Raw genomic sequence first — 14,949 nt, 5'->3', positions numbered from 1 at the left:
GTTTTACAGGTAGTGAAAATCAATATGTGAATACGAGTATATAAAATACAATGACGATATTACTGTGTAAAGATTAAAGGAATCATATTTTTTTATATAATCTTTTTTTTCTCTAATGTTTACCCAACCACTTCAGCTGAAAACGATAGGTTGCTTTATTTTGGAAACCAAAGGGCGGAAACGGAGATTGAGTTCACTTAACAGTTGGAAGAAGGCAATTAAGGGAGGAAAGAAAACCACCAGGAAGTAAAACCGAGAGAAACGTATTTGCTTCGAGACTTTAAACTGTTTTTTAAAGGGTTTTAAATCAAATCGTCAACTTTTATAGAAAGTAGATCCATCAGTTTACGGATAAAGGACATTTTTTCCAGCAAGATGGACACTGATCCGGTAGGTGATAACGACCTTTGTTTATGTTGTTCAGAAAGCCTCCCCGCCGTCACCACTTAGTTCAGCGACAGTCTCAAACAGGTGTACTTCCACATAAATCAACCTGTACTTAACTTGAAACCTACCTCGGCTGAAAATAATAAGTCAGCGCACTAACTTTTTCATTTTTGAGGGAGCAAGTTCTAAGTAAAGCAGCTTAACAAAATGGCCTAATTACACACGGTGCTCAGTACGTGTTGGAAATGATTTTTGTAAAGTTGAGATGCGTTTGTTTTCCATAAAAATAAAGCCGCATACTTCAAGTAAACGTTTCCATGTACTACTGTCTATTTATAATACATGTTTCTAACTGATAAAACGGTTGTTTTTCACGTATTTCAAGAATGTTTCACAGGTCGTTGGTGGAGCCAATCGCCTGTAGCCAAGCTCTGCTGGAGCAAGTAGCAGTTTAATGCTAACTTACCTTACAAAATAGATATTATCCACTGGGCAACACATGATGATGATGATGATGATGATGATTATTATTATTATTTCATTAGTAAAGGGGAAAAATAAACTTTTACAGGTAGCGCAGCTAAAGTGGCGTTTATTTGTGCTAAATTAGGTTTACTGCTCTCATGTTTTAACATTATTTAATGTCGGCACAAGAGAGGCGTGTGTGTGTGTGTGTGTGTGTGTGTGTGTGTGTGTGTGTGTGTGTGTGTGTGTGCGTGTGCGCGCTTTCCAACCTCTTTCTTTGCCTACTTTCATGTCGCAATGACTTCTATGAAGACTTTTTTTTTTTTGCTTTTTTGTTAACTAATAACAAAAAAGGCCACATAATGGACTAATTATAATCTGTTGGCAGTGCTGTTTATTCTGCTGAAAGGATAAGAACGTCCAGGCAGTTCTTTAAATATCTGTAATGACTCAACATTGTCGACTTAAATCAAAATACGTTTCCCTCTAGCCTGTAGGAAAATCTTACTTCCTGTAGTATTCAAATCTCTTTGTGTGTCCTCACAGATTAGGGCAGTTTCCCATTTGCCTACATCAGTGTGAGCAGTAAGGATTGAGTGTTTGAATACATGTTTTGGATTTACAGCTGCAGTCAAACATTTTAACAGGAAATATCTGTTGGAACATTTTAAGGTGTACTTCCTTGATCATTTTTCTCATGCACCAACCACATATTTACAAGACCCCTTATCTGTCAATTTATAAAGAGAGACTGAAGTCACTCAGCTTACAACATATCAAATATTTGAATTAGATGCTTAATGTAGCTGCCCTCTGCAGCTGCCTTGGACACTTTACTTTCTGTTTATTGATACTTGATAGGCATCAGCCATTCAGTGGGCCTGAATGACTGACGTGCTAACACTGGTACAGAGGAATGAGAGAGATTTAACACATGTAATGAAGATATAACAAGAATAAGAAAATTAAAGATGACTCCAGAGTTTGTTTGTTTTTTCAGAAACTTCTTCTGAAAAAGGATGAATGGAAAAGGAGAAAAAGAAAGGAGGGTGGGGTAACAGGAGAGGCGAGAGACACATGACGCAGGAGAACCTGCCCCGTTTCCTAGAGACAGTTTTGTTACAATCTGTTGCTGACTCATGGGACAGAGTGGTCCCTGCATGTTTACTGACACACACCCAACTGCACACAGCATTTCTGTGTTGAAATCACATGTACAGCTATGTGAGGTAACAGCTGAAGTTTCTCTTGAATTCACACATGCTCTTAGCAGACTTTCACAGATGTATAAAAGTGATAATTTAACAGCCACAAGGTGCAGCTCAAGGGCTTGTAAATAAATACTGTGGTTACAAATGGGTCAAAAGGACATATTTACATTACATGCTGCTTTGTCACTTGCAGACACAGTCATGGAGGTACTCATGTCCAATAAAACATGAAGAGGCCGGGCCTCATCAAAGACTTATAAAGGGATATTTTTGTAATTTAGCTGTGGACTTCTGTGAGTCTTTAGAGATTTTCCAGAGACAGGTTTGCAAAAGAAGTAGAACCTTTGATATTCTGACAGTCACTCTGACATTTTTGAGGTCTCAAAGCATAAGTACAGGAGATAGCACTATAGTTTTCAGGCCTGAAGGACACGTTTTGGTTTTGTTAAAACTGACGCTAAACCAGGTTAACATTTTTTTTCCGTTAACAAACTAAGCATCAGTATCAGAGGATATATCATAGTTTCCATCTCAAAATTGCACCTATTTAATGTCTATGACTTGGAGCAGAAGAACAAACTAGTGCTACATTCAGCATGTTTGATTGATGAGCAGACTTCACTGTTCACCCAGCTGATACTTTTTATTTTTTGAATTGCTCTGTGTGTGTGTGTGTGTGTGTGTGTGTGTGTGTGTGTGTGTGTGTGTGTGTGTGTGTGTGTGTGTGTTCTGCAAATGGATTGCAGCTAACTCTTCTTTAATGACCCTTCTCTACACCAGGCGCGTGGAGGGATAGAAGAAATGCCAGAGCCTAAGGACAAGGTGCAGGCTCTAAAGGATCAGGTGGATGGCGTGAAAAGCATCATGACTCAGAATGTGGACCGGATCCTGGCACGAGGAGAAAGGCTGGATGACTTAATGGACAAGACAGAGGATCTGCAAGCAGGGGTCAGTGTGATCACGAGAGTTTTAACTTTCACTTGGCTGTGTGTAAAAGCAGGCTGAGATGTGGACAATACTCCCATACATGCACACTCGTAAATAAAGCTTGGTAAGCTGTGATCTTAGTGATACTGTTCAGTTAAACAAGAATAACAAGTCACTTCGGGCGGTGTCAGGTTCTCCACATAACAGAACAGAACAGGTGAAGTGTGGCCTTTTTCATGCCCTTATTCAACTTTAAGGATTTTACAAAGTCAACTGTGTAAAATGTAAATAAAACCAAATGAGGTCAACTATAGTGTCCCCTAGCAGTAAAGCTAATTACTCTTTTGTCTGTTTTGTTATCCGTTTGTACTCTTGAGGTTGTGGTTGCAGCAGGAAAAGACTTCTTAGAGCTTAAACAGTTGTATTTGACCACACTCACCTTCCATTTTCATTCATGGAAAAACAAGATCTCAAACACAGTAATAGCATTCATTTCCTAATCAGGCTTAATGTTAAGGCCATAGATGTGTAAAAGACGGACATGGTTACTGTGACATCTAATGAGGAGTATAAGGGACACATTAGGAAAAATTATTATTATTATTATTATTATTATTATTATTATTATTATTATTATTATTGTGGTGAGGAGAAAAAAAGAGAAATGTTTTCCTTGTAACTATACATCTATACAACGATTTGACATCTTAGTTTATGTTCTTATCTTATGTTTAGCTGATCCATCTTCTTCCCTTAAGCCTCATCAGAAATGGTCTCAGTGGCTGGGTGGATGCCAAGTAGCCTTTTTTAAGGAAGGGAAATGGGAATTAAAAGCTGAGGCATGCCACATTGCACCAGAGCTGCACTGAAAATCAGTGGCAATAGCTCTTATGAAGTGATGAATTCAGATGTTTTGGTTTAAGTGCTCATCAGCTTTTACAGAGGAGGACAGGACAGAGGTACAACAGTGAGTGTCTGCACACATCTGTAAAAAAAAAAACAATGAAGGCTCTGTCAATGTTTGGCCCTGCATTTCAGTCATTGATGCTGATGGAAATATGAACACAGAAGATTACTGTTGGCTTTAGATCCACTATGCAATATTGTCTGGAAAGCATCTGATTTGTAGAAAAACACACAGAACGAACACCATCAGTCGTGGATTGGTCTCCACAGAGCCCAGACTGGAACATCGTTGAAGCAGTGCGGGATCATCCGGTCAGAAGACAAAAGGCAGAAACATCCAAAGAAGAGTTCGAATGTCTTTCAAGAAGCCTAAGAACTATTCCTGAAGACCACTTAAGCAAAGCTGCCTAAGAGACTCCAGACTGTGTTGAAGAATAAAAGCGGTGGTATCAATTGTTGACTCTGAAAAAACAAATTCCTTTTATGTTTGCACAAATTTAATAAATCACTGTACCTCTTTGGCATTTTTCTAGCAAAATATTAACAACTTAAGACTAAACAGAGTTATATCAATAGAACTGATTACATAATTTTATTGATTCTCCTGTCTTTTTCCTTTTGTAGGCTCAGCACTTCAAGCAGACGTCTCACAAGGTGGCTCGCTCCTACTGGTGGAAGAATGTCAAGTTGATTGTGGTCATAATTGTGATAGTCCTAATTATCGTCCTCATTATCATCTTACTGGCCACAGGAGTCATCCCTACTAGTTCCCCCGTGGCTCCTATAGTTACTCCCACCAAGAAGCCCTAAACAGACAGAAATTTAAAAAATGTATAGTCAGAATAAAATCATAAGCATATTCCTATTGCACAATATCGAGGGAAAAAAATAAAATATATATATATTACATACATATTACATACATATTACATACATGTAAGCTTGAGCAAATCACTGCTATATGGTGAAACCGTTAATACTACACAGTTTCTATGTTGAACTTTTAGGAATTCCAATATTTTATTCTTTGGTTTAAGGGACTTTAATGACAGAACAAGCTTTTGAAAGCCTTTCCCATACAATACCTGCTTCTTCTTCTTCTCTTTTTTTTTCTTCTTTTTTTTAACACATCCTAAACCGCTGTGGAACATCAGTGGTCAATGGCAGTAAAACACTACCGGTATTTTTAAAGGATGTTTCATAGCAGCACTGTCTACTCCTCTTTGTTAAACGGATTCACCATAAGCATTTATTTCATCCCAGCAAAGAGCGAGTCTCTCAAATTTTTGTAGTTGAAAAGAATCAAGCTGGATTATTCCAGTCTCATATTTTATGTTAGGTTTGTCTTAGATGTTGTCACTGGTGCACCTTTACAAAAGACAGCGTGTATAACGCAGAGTATGATTTGGATCGACTGTGTCAGGTAATAAAATGGGTAATATCTGGATCCTTTTTGACACTAGAAAATTACCACAGAGTTAACAGTTTTAGGTCACAGTATATTTAATGGGAGGATGAATTATGGAGTTGATTTTGACATCTGTCTGGCTTCTGGGCGATATTACATAAGCTTCCAAAACCACTCTGGCCCATCAGGTAACTGGACCTCTGCTGGTGTCCTGTTTAAAATGACAGTGGAACATTAGAAGTGGATATTTTGGGTACTTTTGACCCTCTGTGATTTGGCTTTTTATTTTTTTTGGTTCATCCCACTGAAGACAAATCAGATTTGGATCTGGGGTACGAGGAGGCCAGGTGAACACCAGGAGCTCTTCCATATGTTCTGGAGCCATTCGTTATCAGCAACAAATGTTATTAACGTTACCTGTCAGAAGTTTGTTGTGGCTGATTGGTGTATTTCAGTCAAAATGCTTCCAGTTTTGTTACAGTCAAGACAACCTACATAAGAACGGTTTATTGAATTAATATACTTTGAATACTCTCTAAATGGTGTTTATGAAGTAAGCAATGAAAAGATTACAGTAAAGCCATCAAGTGTGTTGACATTAAATGAGCAGTCGGTTACTACACCACTGAAACAAGGGGTGTAGTTTTAAATTTGCATCGAACTCCTATTCGGACCGTAAAGTTTAACTGATAGCCTACAGCTGACTAGCCACCTGCAGGTATGCAGTGCAGAAACTCACAGCCTTTGGAGGGGAATTGCAATGTCAACCACCTCTACAACACTCCCCCTCTGGCCCGTGTCAGCCACAGTGGATGTTACAATACCAGTTTAGTTTCAAAGAGGTCAAAGGGCTTCTGGTGTGAGCTGTATAGAGTCGTCATATTCTCACTGATGTGTATATTTGTAGACTTTAGCAGACCTCTCCATAAGTGCCTCTTCTGTAGAGGCTATTAATGTTACTTTTTTCTTATTTAATCAGAAGTGAATGAATAAAATCTGAATGTAATTTCTGTATAAATAAATTGTAACTGATTCTGTATACAACCCTAAAGTTTCATGATGAGGTAACAAAATCCCTGTTGGAAAAAATACTTTTTTCCCCTTTTTGGTCTCATCTCTTGATGCCTATAAACCACACTCTTGTTTCTGTAAGACATCTTCAGTGAGTCTGTTGCTGTGTTTAAGGATTTTTTCTACTGTGTGTAACTCTTGTAATTTAAAGCTCTTGAGGGTCTTATTCTGATGACTTACGGTATTTAATGGTTTTGACGGTCTGATAGAGAATAAATTGTATTTTTCTTCTGCTCTGTTGTCATGTCTTCTTCTGTGATCACAGTTTTGCCACAAGATGGAGACAGATTGTGATCTAAGCTCCTGTTTCTCCTCAGTTCATTCTATCCTATTCTGCTCAGTAGTGTGTACACAATTTAATTAGTGAGGAAAACGCACACGGTAGCACAGCGGTTAGCACTGTTGCCTCACAGCAAGAAGATCCTGAGTTCAATTCGACCATCAGCCTAGCATCTTTCTGTTTGGAGTTTGCATGAGTTCCTCCCAGTGTCCCAAGACATATAGTTATTAGTGATAGGTTAATTAGTAACTAAATTGTATTATTGTAGGGTGTACCTTACAATATAAAGCGCTTTATATTGTAATGCTCTGAGTCTATGAGCCTTATGCCATGAGAAGTGAATTCCAGCCCAAACTTACTGTAAACTTACTTACTATCCTTCAATATAGTGGAAACAAAATACTGTATCTATCACAGAAAATGTCTTTAAACTGAAAACAAAATAGCAAGATTGTGTTTAATGGACATAAAGCAGATTTCACAAGGTCGAGGACATCCATTTACTGACTCCTCCACTAAATGGGACACGCCTTTGCCCTGGCATGTCTAATTAAATTCTTTATTTCCTTATTATAGAATATCTTCCATCATGGTTTCCCGACAAAGGTGCTTGCAGTATGCCACATTACCTGCCACATACCCGGCTGTAGTTGATAAGCATTTTTGAAGTCACATGTCTAATGAGACAAGTAAAGAGCAAAGGGAAAAAAATCTGTTCAGAGAAATGAATGGGAGTTTATCATTTCATAGCTGTGTAGGAGATCCTTGTCTTAAACTGTGGGGTCAGAGGTTACCTTGGTTACATGTGTTTCCTTTGGTGCAGGGTGGCATCACTGTATTGTCACAATGTTTTTCCAGACGATCGAGATTTCCATTACGACACCTTGAAATGCTGCAGATCTGTGACAAACTGACAACAGGCACAGCACGAACATGGCAGACATGGTAAGTGAATATTTAATACACTTTTATAAGCTGAATTCCCAGGAAGCAAACACATTTGACTTAATCTGGCATAATTCTGAGAAAGTTTTTAGAATTCAGATACTTTGTATTATTTTAATCCTGAAAGTTAGGACTGCAGCCTGGCAGAGTTACAAGTTCAGTGTGCCATTGTTTATCAGCAGTGATCACACAAACAACTGCGGTGCTTTCAGTCTCATATTGTGACAATCCCCCTTGACTCCTTGATCATCCTTCATTCCTCTCCTCACGTCAGAGGAAGCAAGAGTAGTTTTGGGTACAGTCATTTAAGAACATTTCATTATAAAGTGATGACAGATGACACTATCAAGATGACACCTGTGCATGTGTAACCACGGTAACTTCTGACCCCACTTCCGCCAGTCCCTTTATTGTGGCGGGAATGAATCCTGTATAAGTTCCGGGTCAATCAGCTGCATGTCCCTGCTCCTCTGGCTGCTGTTGTCCCTGTGGTTGGCGTACTTGTCAGATCACGACAAATTTTGCACTACAGGCCAGTTGACAGCGTGCAATAACCCGGCCGATTCATTCATCTTTACACTACCTCACACTCGACTCAACGGTGAGTTATTTGTTTGTTTTGTTTTGTCACAATTAATGTACATGCGGAGCCGCGATCGCGCATCCTACAATGCCGGTAAGCTAATGCTAGGCTAGCGACAGTAAGTGCAATTACTAGTGTCATCTATTGAATCTTGTTGTTTTTGTTTATTCCATTATGGCCGAATGTTGACTTAACGTATCTAGAGTTGAACGAGTGATTTGATTTTTGTAGTTTTGTCCGTTTTGGATGTTTTTTGTTACTTTTCTGATGAAATGCCGAAACGGCCTATGGGATTTTGCATTGAGTTAAATTCCATTTACATTATTGAATCTGTTGCGCAACACCTTTGATTAAATGAGTTTTGTAAATATATTTGATTAACTTTGGATAATATTTATTAGCTTTAACGCTGATATACTTTGATGGGACCCATGAGAATGTCTTTCTATAATAGTATTTAGAATGACATTCATTATAAGAGATGATGGTTTATTGATTGTTGTATGAAACATGGCATTGATTACTTGACTTTGTTATTTATGTATTTATTTTGTCACAGCAGTAGAATGCTGTTTCATTTTCTTCTGTGAATCATAATTTCTGTTTTTTGACCTTGTTTAGGTCAGGTTTTTTTTTTTTGTTCTCCCGCGATCAGCCCTGATCAGCGCGAGATGGCGAGCCACCCGACCACCGCTACGGTGCGGTAGGAATTGTGAACCTATGGACTGAATCACAAATTGTTGACAATGACCTATCACAGGTCCATGGAACTAAACTAAATCACATACTGGACTACACCTCATCCCACCTCCTTTTGGAACCTACTAAGCTGTTTTGTATTGTCAACATTATTTTTGTTTGTGATATATATGCATATGTTTCTATTTCTTTTGTACATCCGTCTATACACTTCTCATAACAAACATAATATATATATATTTGAGCTCTACTTTTGTTTCCTGTGTTTTATTCACACCCTCAGGCTCCATAGTCGAATCTTAATCTGATAGCTCATTGTCTATGAGGCTGCAGTCAGGCGCCCTGGTCCTTTAACCGCGTTACACATGCTCAATTATAGTTAGCCTTTTCTTAGCAGCTGTAATACTTAATGCACTGTGCATTGTGTCTTGAACTAACGGACAACACCAAATTATGTTTTGGGGCCTAAAAGATGCTCTGCTACACCTTTACTGGAGCATTACCTTCACCATGTTTGACAGATTATGTGATATGCTTCAAATCCAGAGCTCTGGAACAAGTTAAATTTTCATGTGTGCAAAGGATTTTTTTTTTTTTTTCAGAATTGATCAGGTTATTGGCAAAGTCTAATCTGGATTTCTTGTTCTTAATTTTAACAAGTGGTTTATACAGTGTTGGAAATTCTTTGCAATCCCATTCATGATGGCATCTATGGATTGTAGACCTTCACAATGACATGCCTACTTCCTCCATTGTGTTTTTTGACTTGAATGTTGTTTTGAAACTGTATTTCTACTATATTTCTGGTTTATTTTGGTTTTAAAACATCTACTTTAGCCACTAAGCAGTAAGCCACATGAAATTACATAATAGAGTGGTATGTATGTGTATGTGCATAGTGTGAGTTTATTTGCTATAGACTTCCAACGTTCTATGGCCTTAAGATTAGCTCAGGAAAAATGTGTAGAGAGCTTTTATAAAAATTTTATAAATATCATGCTCTTTAATGATCATTTTACATGTGTCACATTTTAAAAACACAATTAGAAAAGCATTCACAAAAACAGTTCGAGAACTTACATCTTTACTTTTTCCACAGTGCCTGCCTCTTACAAAACCTTGTGCTTTTCATAATCAGACACAATAATTTAGGATTATCTAAGACCTGCCATCAAATGTCTCTTTTACAATCATTTGTGTTCGCTGCTCCCAGAATGTAACTCTTGCGCACTTTTATGCGTAACTCCAGAATATTCAACTCCAGAGATTTGCCATGTGTGTATATATATGTTTGTTTGTTTTTTTTCTGTCGTGTTATGGAATTTTATATTTTACAAATTAACAGAGATCGGAACTTTACTGATAATTCGTCTAAGCAAAAAAATATCCCCATTCAAAAATGTCATGTCACAACCTCATTGACTTACGGAATGATGCTGTTTGGTCAGATGAAAACTAAATATTAATGAGGACAAAAGGAATCAGAAGCTCCAAGGACAACTCGATGAAGCACCGGAAAGAAATGAAGAAATTCTTCATGAGAAGGAAGAACAGGACATGAAGCAGAGAGACATGGAGCGCAAACTCAAAGACGTGGAGGAAAAATACAGAGTGGTGGAAATAAAGCTTGATGAAACGCAGGTCAGAAATGAACAGTTACTTCAAGAGAAAGAAGAACAACTTATTCTCCAGGACTTTGAGAGTAAAAATCTAAAACTGCAAGAATTTTCTAATGAAATGAAGGACAAAACAACAGAACTGGAAGCAGAAAAGGAAAAACTGGAAAAACAATGCTCAGAGATGCAGAGTAGGATCGATGAAATGCTGAGAAAGAAGACAGAACTCAAAGAACTTTCTAACAAATTAAAGTGCAAAAACACTGAAATGCAGGCACAAAAGCAACAACAAAAGAAAGCACATGAAGACCTGCAGTGTACACTTGAAGAAATTTGGACAAGAAGTCAGCAGTTAGAAGATATGCACAACAGAGAAACCCAGACATGTACAAGGCAAAGCTAATACAGGAGGCAACATCTAAAGAACTGAAAGAAAAGCTTGAAGAAGAAGCAGCAAAATTAGAAGAAGTGGAGCAAAGATGCAAGAAATTTGAGAAGCAAAATGCAGAAACAATTGATGAGTTAAGAACCCTAATCCTAGAGAAAAAAAGTCTAGTGGAAGAGCACCTGAAAAAGAAGAAAATACGCTTCTGTTTGTTCTGGAGGAGGGACACGGCTGCTTCCTAACCTGATGTAGCCTCGTCTTCCTCCGCCACTGTTCCCTAAGAAGGTGGACCTAGCAGGGTCACCGGGGGACGGGGAGCTGTGCCTCACGGCCCTCACTTCGTCTGAGAAACCCTCATGCAGAGTTCAGAAACATGTGTGTTGAGTATGTCTTTGTGAGCCTCCACCATTTACTGGTGGGTGCAGCCTGAACTGTCTAGAGACAGACCAGACCAGCTGCACAACACAGACACTTGAAACCTGAGGACAAAAACTACAAGAACAACAGAAACAGGAAAGAAAACGTAGCTTAGAACCATGCAGCGCTACAGGAGACGGCAGCACTGCAGAGGTGAGGACCGGCACCTGTTTGAAAGAGACAAATACACACAAACACACACAACAACCGACGAGATACAATCACAGAGAGAGGAAAAAGTGGTTATACAGAACTTGAGGACATTACCTACATGTAAATATATAAATAATTATAAATTTGTTGGGTTTTGTTTAACAATGTCAGAAGGAGAGAGGCACTGAGGCACCGTCTTCCGCCCCCCGACGCTCCTGCTGTGCCTCCTCCTTCTAACAGGAACTGCCTAAAGAGCAAGTATGAATGATGCCTGAGTGGACAAACACAACTCACAAGTTCCTGGCTCTCTCGGCTCCTCTGCAGAGGGTCCTAGGCTACGTCCACACTAATATGTTTTAGTTTGTAGTGCATCGTTTTCTCTCCGTTGTGGCCTCCCGTCCACACTGAGACGCCGTTTTCACTGATGGAAAATGCAGCGTTTTGAAAACACTCTCGAAAACGCATACATTTGGAAATGGTGCTTTTGCATGGCAGTGTGGACAGCAAAAACAAAGACTTTCTAAAATGATGACGCATGTTAGTCATATGATGCAGTCATGTGACCAATTAAACTAAGATAGCGGAGGGCATTTTATACAGCAGTTGTTTTGTTTGCTCTGAATTTCGACAGCCCTATTAAAGGTTAATGTCAGTCTGTACATGCTCCAGATAGCTTTTCTTCAAATTCTTCAACTCTCACTCGCTTTTGCAACTTTGCACTTTTGTGTTACTCGCTGCAACAATTCCACCTCATTGTTAGTCCATTTAAAAAACTCGGTGCTTTTCCTCGACATTTTGCCGCGACGTTTCAAAGAGCGGGAAAGTAAAGAAGCGGCAGACAGAAATGAGGCAGGTCGAATCTTCTTGCGTTTCACGCATGCGCAGTACTGGAACGTAAGCGTTTTCAGCCGTTCTGTGAAAACGACTGAAAACGCTAGTGAACACACCGTTAGACGCAGAGCGTTTTCAGACAAAACGCCATTTTCAAATCTGTCCGGGCTACTGTGGACGTAGTCACATCATCAATCTTCATTCAAGATTAATTTATTATTTTGAATGATATAGTTATTAATTTATCTTAAGTTTAAAAACAAGAAATGGGTAATAGCTGTGTGTGTGTGTGTGTGTGTGTGTGTGTGTGTTACTCTGTACATGAAACAACTTTGTAGAAAACCATTTTCCTGTCGAAACATTAGCAAACACAAACAAAGTGTTATTAACAAACGAATTACTAATATCCCTCTCTATGATAGTGATTTATTTTCTTACGGGATTAAAACTGTAAATTTTACCAAACTAAAGAAAGTAATACAAAGTAATAAAACTTTTTATCATTTAGTTAAGATCCAACATCCATTCTTTTCATAGTTGGTTGCTACCACCAGAGGGTGACATGGAGTACTTTTACCCATGTAGAGAAACATAAACGCTCATATATTACACACGCACCAACATTTTACTGTCTATTACTACATCAGTCTGTTTACATTAAACTGATATTGATAAATAAACTCACAAATATAGCTTCATGAATTTGGTAACGTCCTGTAAGTCATATCGTCAAATGCTTTTGTTCCAAAATAAAAAGGCTGTTGAAATAATGATTGGTGTGGTTTTTACAGGTGAATGAGCAGCAGAATAACTACAGAGAATCTGTGAATACATGAATGACCTTTTGTAATATGCCTTTAGCCTATTAGTGCCCTGAAAGAGTGGAGATTTTACCTATTTTAGCAAAATGATCTACAAACTGTATGGGTGAATATAGGAGCTTGTTAACAGGTTAGCATGTCCAACTAACAGACAGGAAAATGAGCTATGTATTTTTTAGATATCATGTTATCAGCTGACCACTGAAAGCTCTTTCTGCATATATCTTCTACACGTTCTGTCTCTTGTCACGTGTGTGTTTATATTTAAATCATGTATGTTGATTATTTAAATATGCTTTTTCATTCATTTTTAAAAAATGTCAACAGCTGTCGTTTACAGATTCATTGTTTACTATATGCTATATATATATATATATGAACATGAACAAAACTGAAAACACTGGGTCACCGACCCAGGAACCCTGACAATATGTATTTTACCTGGTTAATGTGTGTGGCGGGGCGTGGTCTGCAGCGCCGCTGCAGGGGAGGCGGACGCACCTGAGCGGCACCCGCGATCACGCCTCGGCGCCTTAACGTCTGTGCTCTCTATGCTGTTGTGTTGGTATGTGTCGGGCTGTGAGCTTTAACACCGGCTGTATGCATACAGCAACCGTGTGTGAAAAGTGGTCAATAAAGAGAAGCTGTAAAGCGTGTTCATGGAAACATCGTTGGGTCTGCCGTGATATGTTTACAATGGGACTTCTGCTCCTGAATCTCTGCGCACAGCGTCTGCAAATCGGGGCTGTATGAAGTCACTTTCATCTTTACGCAGGACTGTAAGCTGTCATCTGTGAGGCGTGAGCGGTGTTTGTTTTTAACATAGTTCACGGTGGAGCTGCTGACATAATGTGGATCCGAAGATTGATAATTAGCCTACCTGGGGTTGAAAGTCTCGATAAATGCACGGCGTTTCGGCGGGTATATCGGCTTCCGCAAGTGTGACGCTTATTTTGAGCGTTCAAAAACTACAGTTTTTTCTGAATGCTTAAACCCTAACTGTGATTCCTGTAGCACAATCTCTAAAACTATTCAGACTTATAGCAAAACCACTCACTGAGTTTGCAAAACTAAAAGCACATAAACTGCTTTGCACTCAGTTTGCAATTTTGTAACACACACTTTGCAAAACGGTAGGCACAATTCACTGCACAACACTCAATTACCAAATTTCCAACACACTCCTAGCAAAAGTATACACATGTATGGCTATCATTAACACTAATTTGCCAACTGTCTGGCACACTTTCACATGTGAAAGCTTTTTTAGATAATTAGTTCACTTTGCAATCAGCCTAAGCACTATAATACAGGTAAGCTGTGTGTGCGGAGTACAATGGAGGGAGCAGAAAGAGTGAGAAGTAGAGGAGGCCGAGGAAGAGGACGTGGAGGTGAAGAAGTAGGATGAAGAGGACGACAAGGACAAGGAGGAGCAAGAGGAAGACGAGGAGGGGGGAGAGGAAGGGTAGGAAGAGTAAGAAATAGAATTGCTGATGACAATAGTGGACCATGTAATCAACCATGTAATCAACCGTGGAATGACCCTGAGGGTAGCTGGCCAACGGGTCCAGCCTAACTCGAGCCGCTACACTGTAGCAAGTACCATAAGGACATCTTGAAATGAGAATCGGTTAGTACAGTCACTTCGCACAAAGATTTGTAGCACTGCCATATGCCAATGAGAAACACACCAATACCATTGATGTAAAAATACTGAAATTGTTACTTTACAGAATTGCTAGATGACCAGATGCTGGGGGCAGAGGAAGCATGTTCACTGCAGACCAAGTAACCCATATAGTCATTATGGCGATTGCAAATAATCCTATACTTGGAAATGAACA

At 39.0% G+C, this 14,949-nt stretch overlaps 2 protein-coding genes across 6 annotated transcripts in view; both read left to right on the top strand.

Moving 5' to 3' along the window:
• LOC145432300 (ATP-dependent RNA helicase DDX54-like) overlaps positions 1-14,949 on the top strand; it is a 318,477-nt gene that overhangs the window by 220,643 nt on the left and 82,885 nt on the right. The window lies entirely within an intron of this gene.
• Positions 173-6,608, top strand: vamp8 (vesicle-associated membrane protein 8 (endobrevin)). Of its 2 annotated transcripts, XM_080309054.1 has the most exons (4): positions 173-390; positions 2,844-3,011; positions 4,167-4,342; positions 4,521-4,755. In XM_080309054.1, the coding sequence occupies exons 1-3, from the start codon at positions 376-378 to the stop codon at positions 4,305-4,307; spliced, it is 324 nt and encodes a 107-aa protein (XP_080165180.1). In that variant the 5' UTR covers positions 173-375; the 3' UTR covers positions 4,308-4,342; positions 4,521-4,755. The 2 variants fall into 2 exon arrangements, with proteins under 2 accessions (XP_080165180.1, XP_026044044.2); XM_026188259.2 differs by lacking the exon at positions 4,167-4,342 and having other exon boundaries at positions 181-390; positions 4,521-6,608.

Source organism: Astatotilapia calliptera, chromosome 12 (genome assembly GCF_964374335.1).
Source record: "Astatotilapia calliptera chromosome 12, fAstCal68.1, whole genome shotgun sequence".
Lineage (NCBI taxonomy): Eukaryota > Metazoa > Chordata > Actinopteri > Cichliformes > Cichlidae > Astatotilapia > Astatotilapia calliptera.
The sequence above is the reverse complement of the archived record's forward strand: the minus strand, read 5'-3'. Positions and strand labels throughout refer to the sequence as shown.

Bases quoted from the DNA above. Each gene is read 5' to 3' on its own strand.
- vamp8 (XM_026188259.2), top strand. The intron at 3,012-4,520 runs GTCAGTGTGATC...TTCCTTTTGTAG, and splicing joins CAGAGGATCTGCAAGCAGGG to GCTCAGCACTTCAAGCAGAC.